We start from the raw sequence: 22,500 nt of genomic DNA on the forward strand, positions 1-22,500 counted from the left end.
CAGTTAATCTCTATCCATCTTTGTCAGTGAATTCTTCCAGTAGTTTGGAATAGCAAAGAAGTGCACAGAGGTTGTAACAAAAGTGATATAGGAGGAGCAAAGGAAATGTGTTACTTAAAATGAGTTGCTTGAAATGCAGAAGTTTTGCATTTTGAAAATTACTAATTTCTGAAGAAGCAAGTGGAGTTGTCTACATGTAACATATAATAATACATATAATATCTAACTTAACACTTGTTATAGGAAAAACTGCTTTAAGTACATATTTATGGAAATAGAGTGTTCAATTCATTATGTGTTAGTTGGCTTGTCTTTCTACCTATCTTTATGCCTGTATATTGTCATATATATACAGTCTGTGTGGCACCTGGGTGGCTCAGTCGGTTAAGCCTCTGACTTCAGCTCAGGTCATGATCTCAGTCTGTGAGTTTGAGCCCCTCATCGGGCTCTGTGCTGACAGCTCAGAGCCTGGAGCCTGCTTTGGATTCTGTGGCTCTCTCTCTGTCTGCCCCTTCCCCATTCATATTCTGTCTCTCTCTGTCTCTCAAAATTAAATAAACATTGAGAAAAAAATTAAATAAATAAAAATACAATAAAATGCAAAGGTAGAATACTTACTTAAATTTGCCTGTACACCAGGAGTCACTGTTGCAACAAGCTATAGAGTCGGATAATTTTCTGTACATATTATATAATACATTTATTTACTTTTAATAAAGTTTGTGTTCTTTAATTTTTTTAATTTTTTTAATGTTTATTTATTTATTTTAAGAGAGAAAGATAGAGAATGAGCAGGGGAGTGGCAGAGAGAGAGGCAGGGAGAATCCCAAGCAGGCTCTGCACTGTCAGCATGGAGCCTGAGGGGGGCTCAAACCCACGAACTGTGAGATCATGACCTGAGCCAAGAATAAGAGTCAGATGCTTAACCAACTGAACCACCCAGGTACTCCAAAGTTTGTGTGTGTGTGTGTGTGTGTGTGTTTTAAAGAGTCCTACAGTTTGTATAAGCTGAAATCTAACTCTAACTTGCAGTATATTATGGCAGTCCTCCATTCATAAAATTTTCTCAAAAAGTGCATTTGATATCAGTCACATATGAAGTACTTTTCATTATAGATATAGAGATAATTTTTAAGTTTATTTTTTTTTGAGAGAGAGAGAGACAGGAAGAGAGGAGAGAGAGAATCCCAAGTAGCATCCGTGCTGTCAGTGTGGAGACTGATGTAGGGCTTGATTCCCATGAATCGTGAGATCACAACCTGAGCTGAAATCAAGAGTAGGTCATTCAACTGGCTGAGCCACCCAGGGGCCCCAGATGTAGAGATAATTAAGTGAAAGCTCTCCATATGCTAAAAAGTGATACAGGGCTTCGATGAGAGAAGTGTGGCAAGTTTTTATCACATGATTGAATTTATATGAGGTATATATCTATGTGTATGTATATCTATATGTATGTATTTGTCCATCTACATATACATAATATCTATCTACATATATGTGGTATCTGTCTATATATGTGTAGTATCTGTCTGTCTTTTTGTCTATCTGGATTGGCAGCCTTTTTAAATTTTTTTTTCTTTTTTTTTTCCACGTTTTATTTATTTTTGGGACAGAGAGAGACAGAGCATGAACGGGGGAGGGGCAGAGAGAGAGGGAGACACAGAATCGGAAACAGGCTCCAGGCTCTGAGCCATCAGCCCAGAGCCCGACGCAGGGCTCGAACTCACGGACCGCGAGATCGTGACCTGGCTGAAGTCGGATGCTTAACCGCCTGCGCCACCCAGGCGCCCCATGGCAGCCTTTTTAAAGCTTAACATTTCTGTCTTACCCTGACTTAATTTTGGTTTGATTCCTTGTTATTTAGAGATGGTAGGAGGTAAATAATTGGTGGAAGAAAAGTCATCTTTGTGGTAGGTTTTTTTTAAACTACTTACCTAACCATTATATTTGTTTATTGAGAAATAAACAGTTAAGTAAACTGGCCACTCAGGTTTTAAAAACTAAACACTTGGGCAACCCATTGGGTCAATTAATTTTATAGCACATATTTCAGAATGCCTTTTATTATGAGAAATTCAAATGTAGTAACCTATAACATGTCAGTATGTTCTAAAATAATCCAGAAATACTCAGATAATCACTGAGTTTTTTCCCATCACAATGTGCCTCTTTTTTGTCATAAAACTAGATCTCATCAATCCATGTTTTGAGATATCAGCACGGAATAGACAAGACAAAGTTATTTCTTAGTATTAAATATGAAGTGTTTGTGTTTGGGGGTGGGTACTTTATTCACCCCAGGTTTCTTTTATTTTTTCTCTCCTCACTTCTTTTTCATTATTGATTTCTCCTTTCCTTATAACATGAAGTGCCAGAAAAGTTTGAACTATGTTAAAATGACTATTTAAAATAGTCTATTAATCTTTTTCTGTTTTCAAAGACACATTGTTGTCCCATGCATTTGTTCTAAAGCAGTGTTTATGTAAATACATGTTTTTATTTACAGTAAAAGTAGATTGTTCTTTCTAGGAAAGAAAGTGATTGCCTTTTCAAAGGTTGCAAACTGGGCAGGTTGACAAGTTGTTTGACTCCATGCTGGTTAATACAAGCAACGCCCCCCCAACAGCATGACTGTGGCCGGGCTGACCATCTACCACAGGCTTTTTCATACAAGGTTTTGTCCTGCTCATCCCTCCTGCCATTCTCTTTCCTTAGAACTTCCTCTCTAGCTCTTTCTCACTCTGTATCTTCCTTGCCCCCTCCCCCACTTTCTCCTGTTTCTTTCTCTTCCTCCTTATTTGCTTTTCCTTTTGACTCCATAATTCTCAGAACCTTGAAAAGAAAGACAATTTTAAGCAAAAATACTTTTTTTAAATTTTAATGAATCACCTTTGAATAATCTTTAGACTTCCAGAACCCCTAGTATAAGTTTAGCTAGCTCGAAATAAGAAAATGTTTAGAGAAGAATACTTGGCTTATGATTTTTTCTTTGAGAGGACCTGTCTGGGTTGCTATTTTGTGGAAACACATGTGTATATACATCCTATATGAGTTGAGACATATACTCATGAAGTAATATGTATTACTATACATATTTTTCTAATATTTATATATTTGATATACATATATCCATAAAATTTTGAAGATGGTGATTATGTTTTATGCGTAAGTACATTCTACATACATTCTTTTTACTAGCTTTGATAACAGATATGTATATGCATACTTTTCAAATTGTTTAATCTTTATTATTTATCATAATCCTACCTTGAAACCATTGCCAAAGGCTTTACGTTGATAACACTATGACGTCGGTGCGATGATCAATTAGGAAGTATTGAGAACCCTGACATTTAATTGTTTGTTTTTCACGATGCTAGTCAAAGCTCCAACATCTTAGCGTAATACATGTGAGGTAAGTAAGGAATGTAAAGATAGCATCTGATGAAATCTGATGTCTCTGGGGGCCAGTGTCTACATGCTGTGGCACTTTAATAGTATTTTCAAAGAGTTAAGTAATATGCAGATATCATGTCAAAACAGTGAGCCGTCATTTCTAAAGGATTTACTAGCGGTGACCTATAGCTGTGAAGTCGGTGAGCAGACATTTGGTTATGACCACCCCTTCTCTTTCTGTCCCTGCCCAGGTGCCTGTGTCGGTGGCCATGATGACTCCCCAGGTGATCACCCCTCAGCAAATGCAGCAGATTCTTCAGCAGCAAGTCTTGTCTCCTCAGCAGCTCCAAGCCCTCCTCCAGCAGCAGCAGGCGGTCATGCTGCAGCAGGTAATGTGGGTTACCTGCTTTGGTGTCCTGGCATGTGGCGCACGTGTGCGCCTCTGACAACAGTGCCGTGGGCATGTTTGCCGGTCACTCTCCGCTTGAAGGGACAGCTGATCAGCATGCAAGAACATACATGCCGCATTGTGACTGCAGAACTACATCAAAAAATTTAGATCCCTCGGTCTTTTTAAATTCATCAAAGTCTACAGTAAGAGCAGAGAGAGGTGTAACTTCAACATGGAATAAATTAATAGTTTAGTATTCATATGCTTAGGAGCATTTGATTTGTACACTTGCCAGTAAGAGTGCAAAGGGACTTCTAGATAATTCTTGCTTTGAAAACTCCTTAACACTTCAGGACTCCTTTATGTTCGTGGAAGTATGAGATTTGAACTGGCCATTTGGTTGCGATAGGGAAGGTAACATCCTATGTTTTCCTTCCCAAAATATAGTTGGTGTTTAGGCATAGAGAATATCTACTTATAAAAACAAAGTTAAGCAGCCAAGTTACTAACCCATGAAAGTTATCTTTTTTTTAGTGACAAGACTAGCATTTCCAATACGAACCTTATGGGCCTCGACTGTGTATAAAGTGGACTTTATGTTGTAGACTTACTTAACCTAGAGAAAACAATGTGCTTTACCCAGATTCTTACTGATTTAATCACTTTGCTGTCTTCTATGGCTGATGGCCACAGGCCAGTTGCTTCTACTTCTAAGTCTAACATTCTTCTGTACGTCTGATGGATTAAAATATTTTCCCCGGTAGGAATTGAACAACCTGATTTTATGTAGCCATATATTTGGTTCTTATAAATGGTAGAGTATATAACCTATTTGAATATCCCATTGGGACTTCCGATGTAATCAGTTAGGGTATTCATTTGGTTCTGGCCCATTAGAATATAGGTTTCCTATGCCCTCCTGTTTAGGATTTTTTTGGATTCTGGATTGGAAAATTTCAGAGCTGCCTTGGAAAAAACAAATGTATGTAGATGTGTCTCCTTGCATCCACTGCATATTTTTTGTTGTTCTTGGGAGGTGAACCTTAATGGATACTCTACCATATGCCAGTCTAGAAGAGTTTAGGAGATTTATAATACATGAAACTTTTGCCTTTATTTATTAAAGTCAAAATGGTTTATTCAGCAACAACTACAAGAGTTTTACAAGAAACAGCAAGAGCAGTTACATCTTCAGCTTTTGCAGCAGCAGCAACAGCAGCAGCAGCAGCAGCAGCAGCAGCAACAGCAGCAGCAGCAGCAGCAGCAACAGCAGCAGCAGCAGCAGCCGCCCCCGCCGCCGCCGCATCCTGGCAAGCAGGCGAAAGAGGTAGGAGCCACCTGCCGTCGGGCTCACCGGCAGGGCGCAGCGGTGCCAGGTGGGGACTGGGTGCCTCGAGGCCAGGGCGGCCTGAGATCTTCCTAGCGCAAGGCTCTCCTATCAAAGATGCATTATGATACATTTTTACCCAGCTTAAAAACAGTGACAGTAGAACTCTCCTGCTCTCCTTTTTTGTAGCATGGGACTTGAGAGTTACAATCCAATGCTGCTGTCTGTCGTCTAATGTTCACTAATGAATCACAGTGTACAAAGAGCAAGCTCTGTGGTGGACAAAGTACTGATTATCTTGTATTCACCGAGAATCTAAGTTGGTGAGGGAACCTTATTTTTCTCAGTGGTGCAGCTCAGAGAACATGCATGCAAATGTAGCCCGTGGTTGCGGGGTAGGGTGGGGGGCTAGGGGAGAAACCGGTGGAACACAGATTTCAAAGTCACGGGCCCCTGATTAATGAACTGCTACTGTAGGTTTGGAGTGGCGAGTAGAAAGTTACAGTTTGATATGCTCATAAATCAAACTGACAAGCTGGCTTCTCAGGCCGAGCTTGCACTTGTCAGCAAACTGCATCAAATATAAACATAATACAAACAAAACATGTTGAAGTAGTTAAATTGATCAGCAGGTATCAGAGCCGTTGTCTTCAAGCTGCCCATTATGCAAACGTACAGGAAACAGTTTTGACCTCCTGAGGCTTTGTTTCTGTTTGGATTTGTGAATAGAATTTCAGACAGCCATCAACTACAGAATAGAAATTGCTCCCTTATTTCTCCGGAGGCTCTGGGCAATCCACATGACTTGCTCCATTATGCAGTCTGTTTTCCAGTGAGCGCATCAGAAGTTTCTCTTTTCCCCAAACTAAAAAGGAAAGGTCTTCCCCAGCAGCTTGTCTGTCTCTGCAGTTGTGACTGCCTCGTCATACCCTCCCGAGTCCAGAGAACTCTGGTTTGTCTTGTAATGCCTCACGAAATTGGAAGTTATACTTTTCCTTATAATAAGGGCACTTTTTTTTTTGCCCTGCACATAATTCTGCCTTTAATGTATTCCAACAAGAGAAGAGAGGAAGAGAGAGAGCTAACAGGCCTGTCCTATGAAGGCTATATCCAGTTTACTAATAGATCACCAGAGACCACATTCATGGGCCTCTGCAGATCAAACTTACTCAATTGGAAAAAAAAAAAAAAGAGAGAAGAGTGTTGTTGAAGTTGACTGTCATTATAAAGTGTTATTTTTTTAGTATAGATAAACTTATTATCATCATCTGCAATAAGCCAATTTTTTTTTAAAAGTCTGACACTTTGTTGTAGCACACTTTTTCTAAAGCTCGTTCCATACTCTTTCATGCAAGTTCCTTGGTTCTCTGCTGCTGTGTAATATTTGAAAGAAAGGCAACCGAAAATCTAGAACTTGCTCACATTCTGCTTTCGAACGTTGACCATGGGATGCCCATTCAGAAACTCACCGGGGCAGTGAAAGGAGCGTGTGCATTTCTCTGTATGAGAGCTGTGTGCAGACCATGTGTTCCCTGCTGTTTACGGGGCCGGCTTTTCTGCACCAGCAGCAGCAGCAGCAGCAGCAGTTGGCAGCCCAGCAGCTTGTCTTCCAGCAGCAGCTTCTCCAGATGCAACAACTCCAGCAGCAGCAGCACCTGCTCAGCCTTCAGCGTCAGGGCCTCATCTCCATCCCACCTGGCCAGGCGGCACTTCCTGTCCAGTCCCTGCCTCAAGGTACACACAAAGTGTGCACACTTCACTCCTCGTGTGGCACTTTCTACCATTTCATGCCCTGTCTGCCTTATCCCTCGAGAAGTTTTGTTTTTATGACCTTCAGGTTTATTGTGAAAACACGATCGTTACCATGGCTGCGTGGCCCGTTTTCTTGAGGCTCAGAGATTTTACTACACACTGAGTTCAGGTGTGTAGTGAAACTACTTCCAAGTGTTTTGTTAGATATTAAGTGCGTCCTTATTAGTCTTAGAGCGGAAAATAATTTATAAGGGCAATACAGTTTAGGCGCTATCGAATGTACACCGAAGACCTACCTGCAGGGAATTGGATCAGTGGGAAGGCTAACAACATTCCATTTAACAAAGGTGAGCTGATAGCAGTTTGGGTAGAAAACTGATTTAAAAAAAAAAAAAAAAGATAGAGGGTGCCTGTCTGGCTCGGCAAGTTGAAGACCAGGCTCTTGATTTTGGCTCAGGTCATGATCCCAGAGTTGTGGGATCAAGCCCTGTGTTGAGCTACATGCTAAGTGTGGAGCCCGCTTGGGATTCTCTTTCTTTCCCTCTCTCCCTCTCCCCTCCCTGTGCACTCTTCTCTCTCTAAAATAAAAATAAATCAATAAAAATATAGAAGTTCCTAAAAGTTCCTAATCTTCATGCTAACACTCTTAAGTATAAAAAGGAGCCTTTATGTATTCCTATAGAGAATATTCCATTCCAAGCTACGTTTTGTAGAATCCCATCTAAATCGTGGGACCATATTGACCTTATTTTCTCTAAAGTAATATTGCCTGTGCATATATTGTAAATTACAGCTTCAAAAAGCTGCCAATTGTATTCTTATTCATTTTTCTTCCATTTTATTTTATTTTATTTATTTTATTTTATTTTATTTTATTTTATTTTATTTTATTTTATTTAGAAACAGAGAGAGACAGAGCACAAGCAGGGGAGGGGCAGAGAGAGATGGAGACACAGAATCCAAAGCAGGCTCCAGGCTCCGAGCTGTCAGCACAGAGCCTTATATAGGGCTCAAACCCATGAATGCCAGATCATGACCTGAGCCAAAGTCAGATGCTCAACCGACTGAGCCACTCAGGCACCCCTTATTTTTCGGATAAGAAAACTTTGCATGTACTTTGATAATACAATAAGATAGTACCATAATACAACACTATAAATCATACAATTGTATATATTCATCATTTGACTCAACTTTTGGGAAACGGAAAGCATTCTTAGTTTAAAACAATGATAGTAAACAAAATGACTCCTTGTGTGCTAAAATTACTGGTACAGGCAAAAGTCATGTATCATTAAACTTCATAAAAGCATATTCTAATTTGCATTTGGATTTTGTTGGAACAAACTTTAATCCAAATGGACTAATTATATTTGTTACAAATGGGCTCACATTGTAGTATTTTATGTTCATCTTTCTGACTCAATAGGATATTCTGAATAAAATCAAGAACAATTAAATAGAAAAAAAATAAAATTAGGCAAATAAAAAACTATCTTTAAAACACACATAATCTTGTTTCTGGCACATGAAACTTAAAATATTGCAGGGGCACCTGGGTGGCTCAGTCTGTTGAACGTCCGACTCTTGATTTTAACTCTGGTCATGATCATAGTTCGTGAGTTTGAGCCCCACATCAGGCTCTGCACCGGAGTCTACTTGGGATTCTCTCTCCCACCCCCTCTTTGCCCTTCCCCACCTCTCATTTTCTCTTTCTCTCTCTCTCTCTCTCTCAATCTTTCTCCCTGTCAAAATACATAAACTTTAAAAGTAAAATAAAATAAGGTAAAATAAAATAAAATATTACAGTAAATGTTGTTCACTTTTTTTTATCAAATTACTATCACAATGGCATGTTTTCCCTAGAATTCCCTCTTTCCCTTGATTTCAGATCTTCTGATTCACCTGATTGAATCACTCCTAGGAAATCAAAAAAGATAAAGATTAAATAATGGAAGAAAAACAAGGCCATAAACCCACTTTTCTAGACCATTCCAAAGAGAATTGAAATAAACCATGGTGTCACCATAGCAATGAATGTTCTATTCACTATGTTCTTTGAAAAAATAAATATAATTTGAGGACCAATGAAGAAATAAGGTTTTTAAAAAAAGAAAGGTATGTACAAATTAATTCAATATAAACATGGATTTTTTTGGTAGAAACTACGCTAAAACCGAAGCAATAAATTTATACCATTGTTTTTTTTTTTCAGTAAAATTTACATAAAATCTGTGTTTAAGATCTAATGATATAAGATTCTCCTCAATAGAGAGAAGCGAGGTCTACCATGATTTTGAGTAAAACCATTGAAACAAACATTTCAAGAAAGTTTAAAATAGATGCTCACAGAGGGGCGCCTGGGTGGCTCAGTCAGTTAAGCGTCCGACTACAGCTCGGGTCATGGGCTGTGAGTTAGGGCCCTGCGTCGGGCTCTATGCTGACAGCTCCAAGCCTGGAGCCTGCTTCGGATTCTGTGTCTCCTCTCTCTCTACCCCTCCCTTGCTCACACTCAATCTCAGAAGTCCACAGAAGTAAAATATAGTCTATGTGCGATATATTTGTTAAACTACAGTCTTCCAAGGCAAACATACAAATATCTTGCTGAAAAAAGAAATTTATTATGATACAACGATTTTAATGATTTTCAAATGAAAATTTACTCTAATTTCTGAGCTTTTTTAAAATAGAATTTTTTTTCCTTTTCTTCTATTTGTACTCTCCATTAAATATATGAGAGATTACACACACGAGATAGAGAACATTGAGGAAAATGAAATAAATCTGAAAGCACATCTGGGTTTGAGCAGAATATTTATATTTTAAACAAAATACATGCAAGTCATATTGTGTTTTTCACCGCTTCGATGACTAAGTGTGAAAAGTGCCACTGCGGAGCCACTCATCAGCCAAACACAGACAGAATGTGTCAGATAAACCAGCCACAGCAGAGGAATAGAACTTCATGGGGTGGTGCTGGAATCCCAAAACTGAATGGGAGAAAGAAAATAAGTCATTGTTAGATAATGGAAGCCTTGAATTATTTCTGCCTTAACCCTTGGTTATTTCAGATAAAAATATCTTAAATATTTTCATTGTCAGTTTCCCAGTTCACTTTGCACCACGTTTTTGGTTGGCTGATGGATTGGCCATGAATGATAACCACAGGAACACCAAGTAGGATTTATTTATACACAATGATGATCTTTAAAAATATGCCATATTTGAAGTATTTACCCCCATGATTTAACACAGCTTCCTCAGGCTACTTTTTAAAGTTCCAACTTCTTCAACCATATATAAAATAAGTGTATGAGAATGAGACAGAAGTAACAAAATTGTAATAATTTTGATAGGAGTGGGAGATGCATCAACATTTTTCTCTATGTTGCAAAATGACATAATATATCACTTTAAATTATTTTAAATATTAAGTATTTAAAGTCACCATGAATATTACTATAATATTGGATTTTGATGTAAATTAGGCAATTAAGTTATCATCTCTAAAAGCATATATGGGGACACCTGGGTGGCTCAGTTGGTTAAGCATCTGACTTTGGCTCAGATCATGATCTCACAGTTCATGGGTTCGAGCCCCACATCGGGCTCTGCACTGACAGCTGGGAGGCTGGAGCCTGCTTCAGATACTGTCTCCCTCTCTCTCTGCTCCGCCCCTGTTCTCTCTCTCTCAAAAATAAATAAATAAACATTTAAAAATAAATAAATAAAAATCATACATAGAGTGACTGTAGGTATACAGAAGTCAAATAAAAAAAGGATGGATCTGTAAATCAATATCAAATAAAATACTGATTATGAAGTTATTTACTCCATAGATAGTACAGTTTGTATGTCAGCTGGTAATTATTTAGTGACACATTTTCATGACCCAGTACCATTGTCTCCAGGTTAGAAGATAGGAAATTATTGTGCGTGCACTTCTCATGTTTTTGGCATGAGATAGAAGTCAGTGTATTCCAATACACAATATATTCACAGACTTACTATGGCTGTGGAGACTAAAATATATGTGGCAAAAACTTTATTTCATTCCAACTTTCTACATGTTTTTAAATTTATAAAAGCTATTTAAAATATAACACTTTTGTTACCAATCTGAAAGACCAAACAGAAAATGCTAGAATATCTAGCCAGCACTATTTTGAACTAACACCTTCTAGAACTAGATGAGTTTGGAATGAAAGAACTGTTGAATAATAAAGTGAAATCTTTCTAAGTAAAGTATAAGAATGTCCTTTACGCTGAGTTAGGAATGTGCTGAAGTTTGTCGTTAGGATGAGTATTCGGTCAAAATCAGGTATTTGGCTTTGACTCATTCTCTGATTATGGAAATCTAAATAGTCAAAGCTCAGTCGGTTGAGCATCCTACTCTTTATCCTGCTCCTTTTGACTCAGGTAATGATTCCAGGGTGGGGGATCAAGCCCCACATTGGGCTGCATGCTCAACATGGAGCCTGCTTAAGATTCTCTCTCTCTCTCTCTCTCTCTCTCTCTCTCTGTCTCTCTGTCTCTCTCTTGCACCCTCTCCTCCACTCGCTGTCTTTCTAAAATAAATAAATAAGTAGCCAAATGCATACTTCAGCATCACTTCTGGCATCTTGATTTTTTTGCCTAACCTGTAATCATGTGCTTGCATAGATCACCTTTGTATCTAATCAAGGTAACACCACCACAATATGGACAAGGCATGTGGCGCAGAATTATTGTTACCATCTTAGTATTTCCTTTTAAAAACCAGTCAGTCTTTAATTTGTAACTTGGAGGGGAAACTCCTTTGGGGTTTTCAATGCTAAAGCTCCATCAGTAAGCTGAAGTTTAGATGTACATTTATGATTGCAGGAATAAAACTTTGCAAAGTTAACTATGAATGCTATTAATTTTATGTATAAAAAGTAACTCACGGGGCGCCTGGGTGGCGCAGTCGGTTGAGCGTCCGACTTCAGCCAGGTCACGATCTCGCGGTCCGGGAGTTCGAGCCCTGCGTCAGGCTCTGGGCTGATGGCTCAGAGCCTGGAGCCTGTTTCTGATTCTGTGTCTCCCTCTCTCTCTGCCCCTCCCCCGTTCATGCTCTGTCTCTCTCTGTCCCAAAAATAAATAAACGTTTAAAAAAAAAAAAAAGTAACTCACAACAAGTTAAATACATAGAGAAATATTAGGCGTGTTAATTTTTGAGGAAATGTAAGTAATGATATATTAAATTATATCATAATTCTAATTGTCACAGAATTGTTTCATATACCAGCATGCATACATTAAAATGAATTTATTTCCATTTAGGCCATAAGTCTTTTTAAAGTTCTTTTTGTCAGCTCTTTGTATCTTGAAGGAAGACTCAAAAGCAGAATGTCAACTTTGACCCATTAAAGTTCCATGGTGAGGAAAACTGAGAAATTACTGTTTTGTAAAATAAATCACAAGCTTAAAAACTGCCTCCTCTAAAAATTTTAATAGTGAAATCATAGTATGATTGTATATATAAATGTAAATATAAATAATATGTAAATATAAATATGTGTGTGTGTGTATATATATATATAATATATATATACCCTGTATTCTGGTATCCCAGAAGTTCCTTCTTTGTGGTGATATTTGCCTTTGGTCTCAGTTTTAGCCAAATAGCTATTTTGCTCCTTGTAATTCAGCTTTTGGGCAAAATATGTATTCAGTACACTTCTCATTAAACATACATTTTAAAGATGGGCACTATACCTACAGGTTAAAGTAGGCCCCCAGTCAAATATAAATCCATAATATGTTAGGTCTGGCAAATTATAAATGAACACAGGTCTCTGAAGGATAGCCCAGAAACCAGAATGACGGTTGCCTGTGGAGAGAACTAGGAACCGTGAAGTCAGGTCTGGTTCGGGAAATTCGATTTTGCAATGTATAACCTTCTCTATGATTCTGTTATGTTGGCCATGTGCATATACTACTTTTTTTAATGTAAAATTTAAGATGAAAGTGAAAATTACATGATAATAGTTCAAGAATTCAAATTACTAAATATCAAATTGGTTCAATAAAATATGTGAATGATGCAAATACTTCTACAAAATTTGCTTTTATTGCTTTTACTTATAAGTAACTCTAGAAAATAAGCAGAGTACTATTAAATAAGTTAATTTAAAAAAATCACAGTAGACTTACTTTACATCATAATGTATAAAATTATTTAACATTAAAAATTAATTACTAGACATAAAAAATGAAAAGACATTATTTTTGTGTGAAAAAGCTGCTAATGTAATTTTTACCAATAAGTACAATATTGGAATTTTTAAATCTTGTGTGCTCCAAGACTGTATAATCTAGATATGAATTACCAAATTTTAATTAATTCTTAGCACAGCGGTTTTCACCCAATAGATACTCCACAAACTATGAATCTAGGATTAAGGAATATTATTTAATTGCTTTACCTGTGGTATTACATGCAATTTGATTAGGAATTCATCCACTTATTCATTCAACTCCTAGAAAAACAAACCTTTTAATGCTTATTTGTAGTACTGGCAGTGAACGAGAGCCAGTCCAAGCCATCATCCATCATCATTTCTTGATTTTTTTGTGGTCATGGAATTTTAAAATTGCATAGTCATACAACTTTTTGGTGCTAGTATTGTTATGTATGTATCCTTGAAATAAGTTACTAAGAAAAATGAATACTCTTTACTTGGGATTTTAAATTGACTATTATTCTGTGATGGTCTAGTCCACTGATTCCCAGATTATGCACTGCTACTGTTCTGGTCATTGAACAACTCTTTTACGTAATACACATTGAGCTTTCACTCACTGTAAGCACTCCTAGAGGCACTGGGGACAAAGCAGTCAAGAGGACAGGCAAAAATCCCTGCCATCACAGAACTTAGATTTCAAATTAAGTAAAATGTATACTGCTAAGTGCTATGGGAATTTTTTTTTCTTTTTTAAGTCCGGATAGGAAAAAATAAAGAAACCTTAGAAACGGTAGGGGTTGAACTTGTAGACGGGGTGGCCAGGGAAGGAGTCCTGAAAAAGGGTTATGTGAGCAATGACCTACAAAGGTGAGGAGCTTTGCCGTGCATTAGCTCTAGAGCTAGTTACTCAACTTTCCTGTTCCTCAGTGTCCTCATCTCTAAAATAGGGAGAATAATAGTAGCTCAGGGTATTAGATTAGACCTGAAGCATGCAGAAAAGTGACTGGCATATCAGAAGTACCATGTAAATTTCTAACAAAACAGAGACAAAGGAACCTACTGGAGCAGTGAGTTGGGTTCCAAGGGGCTGCATAAATAGAAGCTTAGTTTTGAACTAAGCTAATTTTGGAAAAAGTCTTAAGTTTATAAACAGGCAGCCTGCAGTTCATGGGAGGGCTGGAGAGCACCTGATGAATCCTAAGCCCACACCCGTTATTTAAAACTGAAATAAATTAATGCAATTGTAAAAAGAGTTTGTTGTGTTTTTTTTTCTTTTTATCCTCAAATGGATTTGTAAAACAAAGAGTTAAAGAAGAGACTCAAGGGTTTCTTTTGTTTCTAGACATCATGGAACTGATGTATATGTTAACATTAATCATGAGCCTCCAAGATAGAGACCAGAGATCTCTTAGATCTCTGATTAGAAGTGTTCAGATGACTACTGTCCCATAGAACACAGTTTAGGAAGTATTGAATGTGTTACATTACTGCCTGAAAATAAGTTAATTTTCGCAAACCTCAAAACTTCAAAACTCACGAAACTTTCAAAATTGTACAAAACGGATTGGCTGGTTGTTTCATATTCGTCGTTTTGTATCCATGGAAAAGAGCTAAGTAAATTGTAGGTGTGAAAACTCTGTTCATGAGCAATATGACAGTTTGCTTTTAAAATTTTTCCTCCAAAATTGTCTGCACGTTGGAATCATCGGTGGAGCTTCAGAAACAGATTGATACCTGTGTCCTACCTCCAGAAATTGTGATTTAATTGGTTTGGGCTGTGGTCAGGGCATTGGAAATTTTAAAATGTCCCCAAGTGAGTCTAATATGCAGACACTTTGGGGAACCACTTCTACTAACAGGAGTCTCTTTTTGACATCATCTATTCTCTGCCCCTTATCTGTAATATTTAAAAACCACTTCCTTCCTCGTTTAATTAAGAATCATTATTTGGATAGCGAATAGGTTATTTATTCATCAAACATCTATGTGCTTAGTATTTGTTGCCATATCATTGTGATATCATGCTGATACCACTAATTTTCCATACAAATGAATAGTATAATAGAAGTCTGCTTTTTAAAAGGTAAGTGGATACTTAGGTTAACTAAATTATTAATAAAATTCAAAAACTGAATTATTAATAACATCTCTAACTGATATAGTCTCTAAAAACATCTAAGAGTCTTTAGCCAAGGTATAAAATTTTATCAGCCACTCGATCTTTAGAATCAACTAGTTTATAATTCTTTAGATATTGGCCTTACAGGATTGCAAGTACTCATAAATAGTATGCCCCGCAAGAGCCACAGAACTTCCATGTGAAAACCAAATGCCTACAAAAACTCTATGAATCTGTTATAATCAACTAAATCAACTACTATTCATCGAACACATACCAGGCACTCTTCTAGGCACTGGAGATAGATAAGTAAAATAAGAAATCCCTACTCTTACCATTTTAAGTTTAAATTGCAGAAGAGGGAGACTGATGATAACGAGTAAAACAGATAAATATTATAGTTTCAGAGACTGACAACACTCTTAGGAAAAAGAAAGCAGAGTGAGGTGACAGAGAATGTTAGAAGGCAAGGTGGGGAGGGGCAGTAGTTGAAAGCATGGTCTAAGACCTCTCAGAGGAGGTGAGCCTTGAATCATCTGAGTGAAGTGAGGAAGTCATGAGGAGATCTGTACCCAAAATCACCTGTGCTGTGGGAACAGCCAGAGCAAAAGCTGGAAAGGGAGCAAATATTTACTGCCTTTAAGATGCAGAAGAAAGTATAACAGAGCGAAATGTACAGAGTGAGCAATAGATGAGGTCAGAGAGGCAGGCAAGACCCAGATAATAAATGCCAGCACCTCACAGGCCATAGTAGGGTTTTTTGTTGTTATGTGTTCCCTTTCTTTTCTTGTGTTTTTTTCTAAGTGTTCTGGAAAGCCATTGGAGGCTTTGTCTGGAAAATGCCATTGCCCAATTTACATTTAAAGAGATAGATTTTGACTGATATATGACGAGAAGTAAATTATAGCAAGGCAAGGGGAAAGCAGGAAGACAGGAAAGGGTAACTGCACACCAGGCAAGAGTGGACGGTGGGGCAGAGAGGCAGAGTGAGGTGGTGAGGGCTCGCATGCAGAAGATGTGTAAAAGCTGTTATGTAAAAGGATTGGTTAATGGAGTTTTGCTGTTAGGACACCTAATTCATACAGACAGGTAATCAAAAAGTTACAGTCAGGTAAGTTTCAGAATCCTGGGTTAAAGCAATAATTAATGATGTTTATATAGAAATTATGTCCCGTATAACCAGAGTGATACCTTAGTTTATTAAGCCATCCTCTTTTATGTAGAAAAAAAATAGTTTTAAATAACTGGAAACCTGAGTTATCCAGTCTTTTCTTCAGTCTTAGGCTGTTTTAAAATCTTCAGGAGCCAGAATCACCAAAATGATAGTTTTCAGTAAAACTATCTGTAAGAAATTGTGATAGGCATAGCAATTTAAGGTTACCACTGTGATGAATAATTTGACCAGAAGTTATGTTTGGAGCAGTGAGAATTCTTCTTTCACTTTGGGCTACTTACTACTATGTCTAGATTGATGGTTTTCCTAGTTGCAGGGGGAGGGGCGAGCAGGCTGACTCTGCTTGACATCATGTTCTGTTATCTTCCCCTAGTTTCCCCTGCCTGTTCGATCCTGCTCCCTTCCCCCACACCTCTTGATTGATCGGCATCACTGTAGCATCTGATGTAGATGTGTGCTGGGTTGTGGGAGTGGGGGTATTGGATTAGTACTTCCGTCCTTGTGTTAGATGTTGCAGATACACGTAACATATGCAGAACCTAGATTTTGGAGCAGCAGTGCGTTAAGTTTGAATTCTGTCCACCAGTTGTGAGCATAGTGATTTGGTAACATATTTCATCTTTTTAAACCTCCATGCCATGCCCTCATCTGTCAAGTAGAATGATTCCTAGCTTCAAGTGAAGTTAATTGAGATTATGAATGTAAAGCATCAGACTACAGCAGATGGTCAATAAGTGATAGCAACCATAGTTACAACTGCCTTTCCCCCTGTATATCTTTATTCAATAGTTTTCCTATTTTTAATGTAATATTTTAAGAAAAAAGGCATTCAAATAAAACTGCCTGGATTTAAATCAAAGCTTTACCACATAGAAGCTTTGTGACCTTGGATACATTTTTGAACCTCTCCCTCACTTTGCTTTGTTATCCATGAACCGATTGAAATACAGTTATGAACTCATTGGATTTAGTGAAGATTAAGGAGCATAAGGTATGGAAAGAATCCGTGAAGGCATAGTACTTGGCATATATAAGTACTGTTATATATTTGACTTATAATAAGTAAACAGTAATCTCTCAATTCCTTATTTCGGAATTAGAGTTAAAAGCTAAAATGCCTTGATTTTCTGTTTTCATTCTTCATATATCTGGTAAATTTCCATGATCTGAAACAGGGCATTGTTTAAAATGGGTACTCATTTATTCTATCGTCCATAAAATGAAGTTTTCATATTATCTGTTTAATTGATCCATGGAGGTAAGAACATTGGCTTATTTAGGACCTCCAAATGAAACTCAGTTATTTTGTTTGTCTGTCTGAGAAAGAGCAAAGTAACTTTGTCAAAGTTAATTGTCAAATGTATTCTTTTTTCTGAGTTGGATGTTTACTGTTTTTCCCTGACATTTTTTTTCCCTGACAAATTTTTTGTTTACCCTCCTTACTTCTTTTTTTCTTTTCATTTCTTTTGATATATCTCATTTCAAAATCTGTTTCTTTTTCATTTCCTTACTGATAAAAACTTAACACTAGCAATAAGTAAAAGCTTCTGTTAAATAGTTTAACTTTCAAGTAGAACTTGCTGGCTTTTTCCATTAATCCTTGATAGTTTCAATACTATTATTCCCAGTACTATTCCCAAAATGGTAGTCTTTAACAAATAACTGATTATTCATGAGAAAGGCTATGGTGCTGATGGTGTAAAGTGAATTATTATTGTATATTAATTATGCTGGTAACATCACTTTTGTTGTTGGCATTAATCCAGTAATAACACTAAGCTCATTATATGAACTTTACCTTGTTATATTAGTGGGGCTTTCTTTCGTTTTGTAGCTGGCTTAAGTCCTGCTGAGATTCAGCAGTTATGGAAAGAAGTGACTGGAGTTCACAGTATGGAAGACAATGGCATTAAACATGGAGGGCTAGACCTCACTACTAACAATTCCTCCTCGACTACCTCCTCCACCACTTCCAAAGCGTCACCACCAATAACCCATCATTCTATAGTGAATGGACAGTCTTCAGTTCTAAGTGCAAGGCGGGACAGGTAAATCTCATGAGATTTGTTCTATATTTATCTGTCGCCAACCTCTCCTTCCACCATTCATAAAACTGAGGATTATGATCTGTACTTAACAGGGGAAAAATGTGTAAAACAAATTAAATAAAACCCTTTAGGTTATTTACCTTATATATTATTTTCATTACAGAAAGTAGCTCAAATACCAGGGATTTGATGGATTTGGTGGGGAATTGGCCTGAAGAAAGTTATTTTTTAATAAGTGCATATGGAATTACTGTATCGACATATTTTTATGGCTAATCTGTTTTGATGAGCTGGATTGCTGAAATGAGAACATTTTACCATTTTTAAACTTAAGAACCCCTTTCAAATAACTAAAGATGCATACATATCCCCCTTAGTAAATGTTTAAAAACACGTACTTAATATATGTTTAAGAACATGTCCATAGATATCAGAGAATCCATATACATGAGGGTACAATTACAGGCATAATAAACCAGAAGACAGAATATCTGGTATACCTTTTTTTTTATTATTATTATTGGAGCATGAGGGAAGTTGCAATTACATAAAAAAATAAACTTATGATGCTAACTCTGAGTAAATTTGACTCAAAATTCATAGGGAAAAATTACTTGATTTCAGTTACCAACATTGAGTACATTATGTTAGATAATTTTCAACCTCTTGTTTTATTTTAGTTGTGTAAAAACTGCCTTTATAAAAGGAGAACCCAGGTGCTCTTGTCCATTTACTGCCCCTGTTTCAAGCATGTAGCTCTATCTAATCAAGTCCTTTAAAGCAATTTATGTAAAATATGTAAGCTAGAATATTGCTTAACATAAAAACTATATTTTTAAAGGATGAAACATAAATGTAGGGTTTCTTAACAGAGTGACTCAGGCTCCTATGGTATTTTGCTCTAAACTTCACATTGGAGTGTAGTGGGTTGGTAGTATTCTCTTATGTAATATGAATGTCTGCCTAGCTGTAACAAATTCTTTCTCACAAAGAATTTTTTTTTAAGAAACCTATATTTAATTACAGTACACTTTAAAATAGAATGCTGTAGTTTGGTGGTGTTTCTGGTCTTCATTTGAATATCATGAAAAATTTTTCTTGTTAGTTTTCATTGTTAACAAACGGTATGCTTCTGAATGCTTTCATGCTATTGTTTTAATTGAGATAATTTGATGGTTATATATACTGCAGAAGTTGGTTGATTTTTCTAGGCTCTCTCCATCTGATATAATACTCACTTATCAAAAGTCTTTGGTAATTATAGAAGGATATAGCTAATGAGTACTGTTCCAAAGTAGATTTTTTAAAATCAGCAGTAACTAGTGGAAATATATATGGCTCAAACATAAATATTAAACAATTTAAATGATCCTAAAGGTCCATATCTTCTTTAAAAAGCGCATTTCAAAAATCTTATGGTGGATGTCCTATTACCTTCTTAAAAACACAGGTTTATTTCACTTGACCACATGTGAATATATATATTTTTTATTTAGAGGTAAATGTTACATTAAGGTCATATGGCAAGATTAGCATATGATATTATACAGTCCTCTTAGTTTTTCATCCTTTATTAACAGTCATCTTTGGCTCTATTTCTCCTCTAATTGGAACATCATCTAGCCTTGGCAGTTGAACTATTCAATAGAACGATTAAATTTTTCTGACTGCTCTGAGCTGAATTGACCTGTTTTGACCTGTTTGTCACTGATCGTAACCTGACAGGCGCTAGCAGCCTGCAACGATTATGGCTTTTTGAGATGACTCTGACGCCGTGTTCTTTTGCTACAGCTCGTCACACGAGGAGACTGGGGCTTCTCACACTCTGTACGGCCATGGAGTTTGCAAATGGCCAGGCTGTGAAAGCATTTGTGAAGATTTTGGACAGTTTTTAAAGTAGGTTTCGTACCTTTTTTAGGGAAGGGGGTGGGTTCTGGGGGAGTTTCAAGCGCACTGTTGAAAATAAACAAGAGAAAGCTGAAAGGGGGAAGTAAAGGTCCATCATAAGCCCCCTCTGAGTTTTCTGTGTGTTCCAACAAGTGCATGACCGAAGTCAGGCTACGAAGGCGACTGTCCGTCTCTACCTTTCCATCAAAATATTTTACAAGTCATTCGATAGGGGTTTTTTAAAGAATGAAAAATACTACCCTACTGTAATAGTGCCATTAATAATTGGGAAACGTGTGCAGGATTCACTTAAATTTCAAGTTTTTAATAAAAATTTTAAGTAAAATTACATGAGGCGTCATGTAATATATCCACATTTCAACCCAATATTTTACAGGGTTATTTTTTTTAATCGCAAACTTGATATTACTTCCTTTAAATAATGATATTTAACATATTTATTGAACAATAAGAATGAAAAGATGAAATTTAATAGGAACCAAAGTTTTCAGAAATAATTGTATTTCATCTACCTTTGTTACTTGTTGCCCTCAGGATCAGAGCGAAACACCCATGGCTGTATAGTTGTATGATAAATTCTATGGCTTCTCTAGCTTAAAATCAAAACTTTGTGTGTCCTTAATTTCTTCATACGGTGATAATTTTGTTTAATTTTAAGAGGTTCCTTTTCAAATAAGAATATGCATCTTTTATGAAACATTTTCCACACACAATTCTGCCATACAAGAGATCTAAACAGAGAGCTACAGATAGGTTTATGGAGATGAGTAACTTCACAGGCTCAGACTCTTATGTTGTCATGGAGCAGCTAACAGGGTGAATGAACTGTTTCATGCTTCATCAACAATTAAGTTAATTAGCTCATTTGAAATTGCACTGCTTTGTTGCCAGGATGTTGGCAGAAACATCAAAAAGATGTGTTTACAAATGGTAGACTACAGGGTATAGAGTAAAAGCACCTTAACAACAAGGCACAAGTACTTGGCATCATAATAACTTCATAACAGAATTACAGTAAGACTTCCGCAAGGATTTTCTTTTAAACTTTTTCTCATTTCTGACCAACTAAAAGAAAATTTGCTTCCTGTATTGCTATGGCTTTTGGAAAAGGCCTTAAATAAATTTTTCATGACTATTATACCAAAACAGTAGTGAGCTACCATTTTATTGGACGTGAAACTGATCCAGCTAATTTCGTATTTCTTCATTTGAATACATTCATCCTTATCAATGTGTCGTGTTATTCCTTATCATTAAGATCATTAAGAGGACTGTTGCTACTATTTCGTAAATGTGGTCATTTAAAAAATAGAACTAGCCCAGTCACCATGTTATTCCTCCAAGTTGTTCTTTCTGACAAAATTAAGAATTTTTGAGAAAATGTACATATCTTCCCTTCAGTGTGATTTCCTTTATAGCACATGGAAAGGAACATTTTTATTCATCTCAAATATTTATCTAAATGTTTATTACTAACAAGCAGAGGAACATGAACCCTCATTTTAGCTTCCTGGTTCTTTTTTCACATTCATGCCAGTATTTTTTAAAAACTAAAGATATTACAGAGGTGCGGGGGTGGGGGGGGGAAATTACAATTAAAAAAGCATTTCCTTTCAATTAAATATCAACTTTGGTTCCAAAGGCTGACCATTTTTCCAAACCATTAACTTTATAGAGATGACAGAACAAATGACAGTAGATTGTAAGGTCTTTCTTTTAGTCCATTTTTGTTATGATCTGCTTTAGATTCTCTTACTCAAAGATAAATTCTGTCAATAGATGTAATACCGGTATACTGAAAAAAATTTATTAGATACATTTCCATACTGGTACTGTCTTTTTATTAAAGTGTATGGGAAATGTAAAAAGAAATAATATATTTTATGAAATTAATTAAGTTCAGTTATTCAGAAAACAGTGTAGTGTCTGTGTGGAAAGTGAAATGAAGACATCACCACTAATACAGATTTTCTTGGAAAGGATATTTTGCTTTTCTTTTGTCATTATGGGGGAGAGTTGAGGTTTAGAGGAATGTCAGACAAGCCAAAAAACTGTGAAAGGTTTTCAGTTCTCAGTTTCCGTGTTTGCTACTCTCCCAGAAATTTTATATCCAGTGTTTATTATGAAAGTTTTTGGAGAAAATATTGTGGCATTTTTATTTCTGAAATGCACTAAAAAT

The 22,500-nt window shown here is 36.6% G+C and overlaps 1 protein-coding gene across 1 annotated transcript in view; it reads left to right on the top strand.

Moving 5' to 3' along the window:
* Positions 1-22,500, top strand: part of FOXP2 (forkhead box P2) — a 569,999-nt gene that overhangs the window by 497,652 nt on the left and 49,847 nt on the right. The window contains exons 7-12 of the mRNA XM_043589308.1: positions 3,648-3,785; positions 4,932-5,114; positions 5,155-5,163; positions 6,680-6,848; positions 18,200-18,413; positions 20,205-20,309. Of these exons, the coding sequence (XP_043445243.1) occupies positions 3,648-3,785; positions 4,932-5,114; positions 5,155-5,163; positions 6,680-6,848; positions 18,200-18,413; positions 20,205-20,309 (818 nt within the window). The remainder of the gene's footprint in view (positions 1-3,647; positions 3,786-4,931; positions 5,115-5,154; positions 5,164-6,679; positions 6,849-18,199; positions 18,414-20,204; positions 20,310-22,500) is intronic.

This window comes from Prionailurus bengalensis, chromosome A2 (assembly GCF_016509475.1).
Source record: "Prionailurus bengalensis isolate Pbe53 chromosome A2, Fcat_Pben_1.1_paternal_pri, whole genome shotgun sequence".
Taxonomy (NCBI): domain Eukaryota; kingdom Metazoa; phylum Chordata; class Mammalia; order Carnivora; family Felidae; genus Prionailurus; species Prionailurus bengalensis.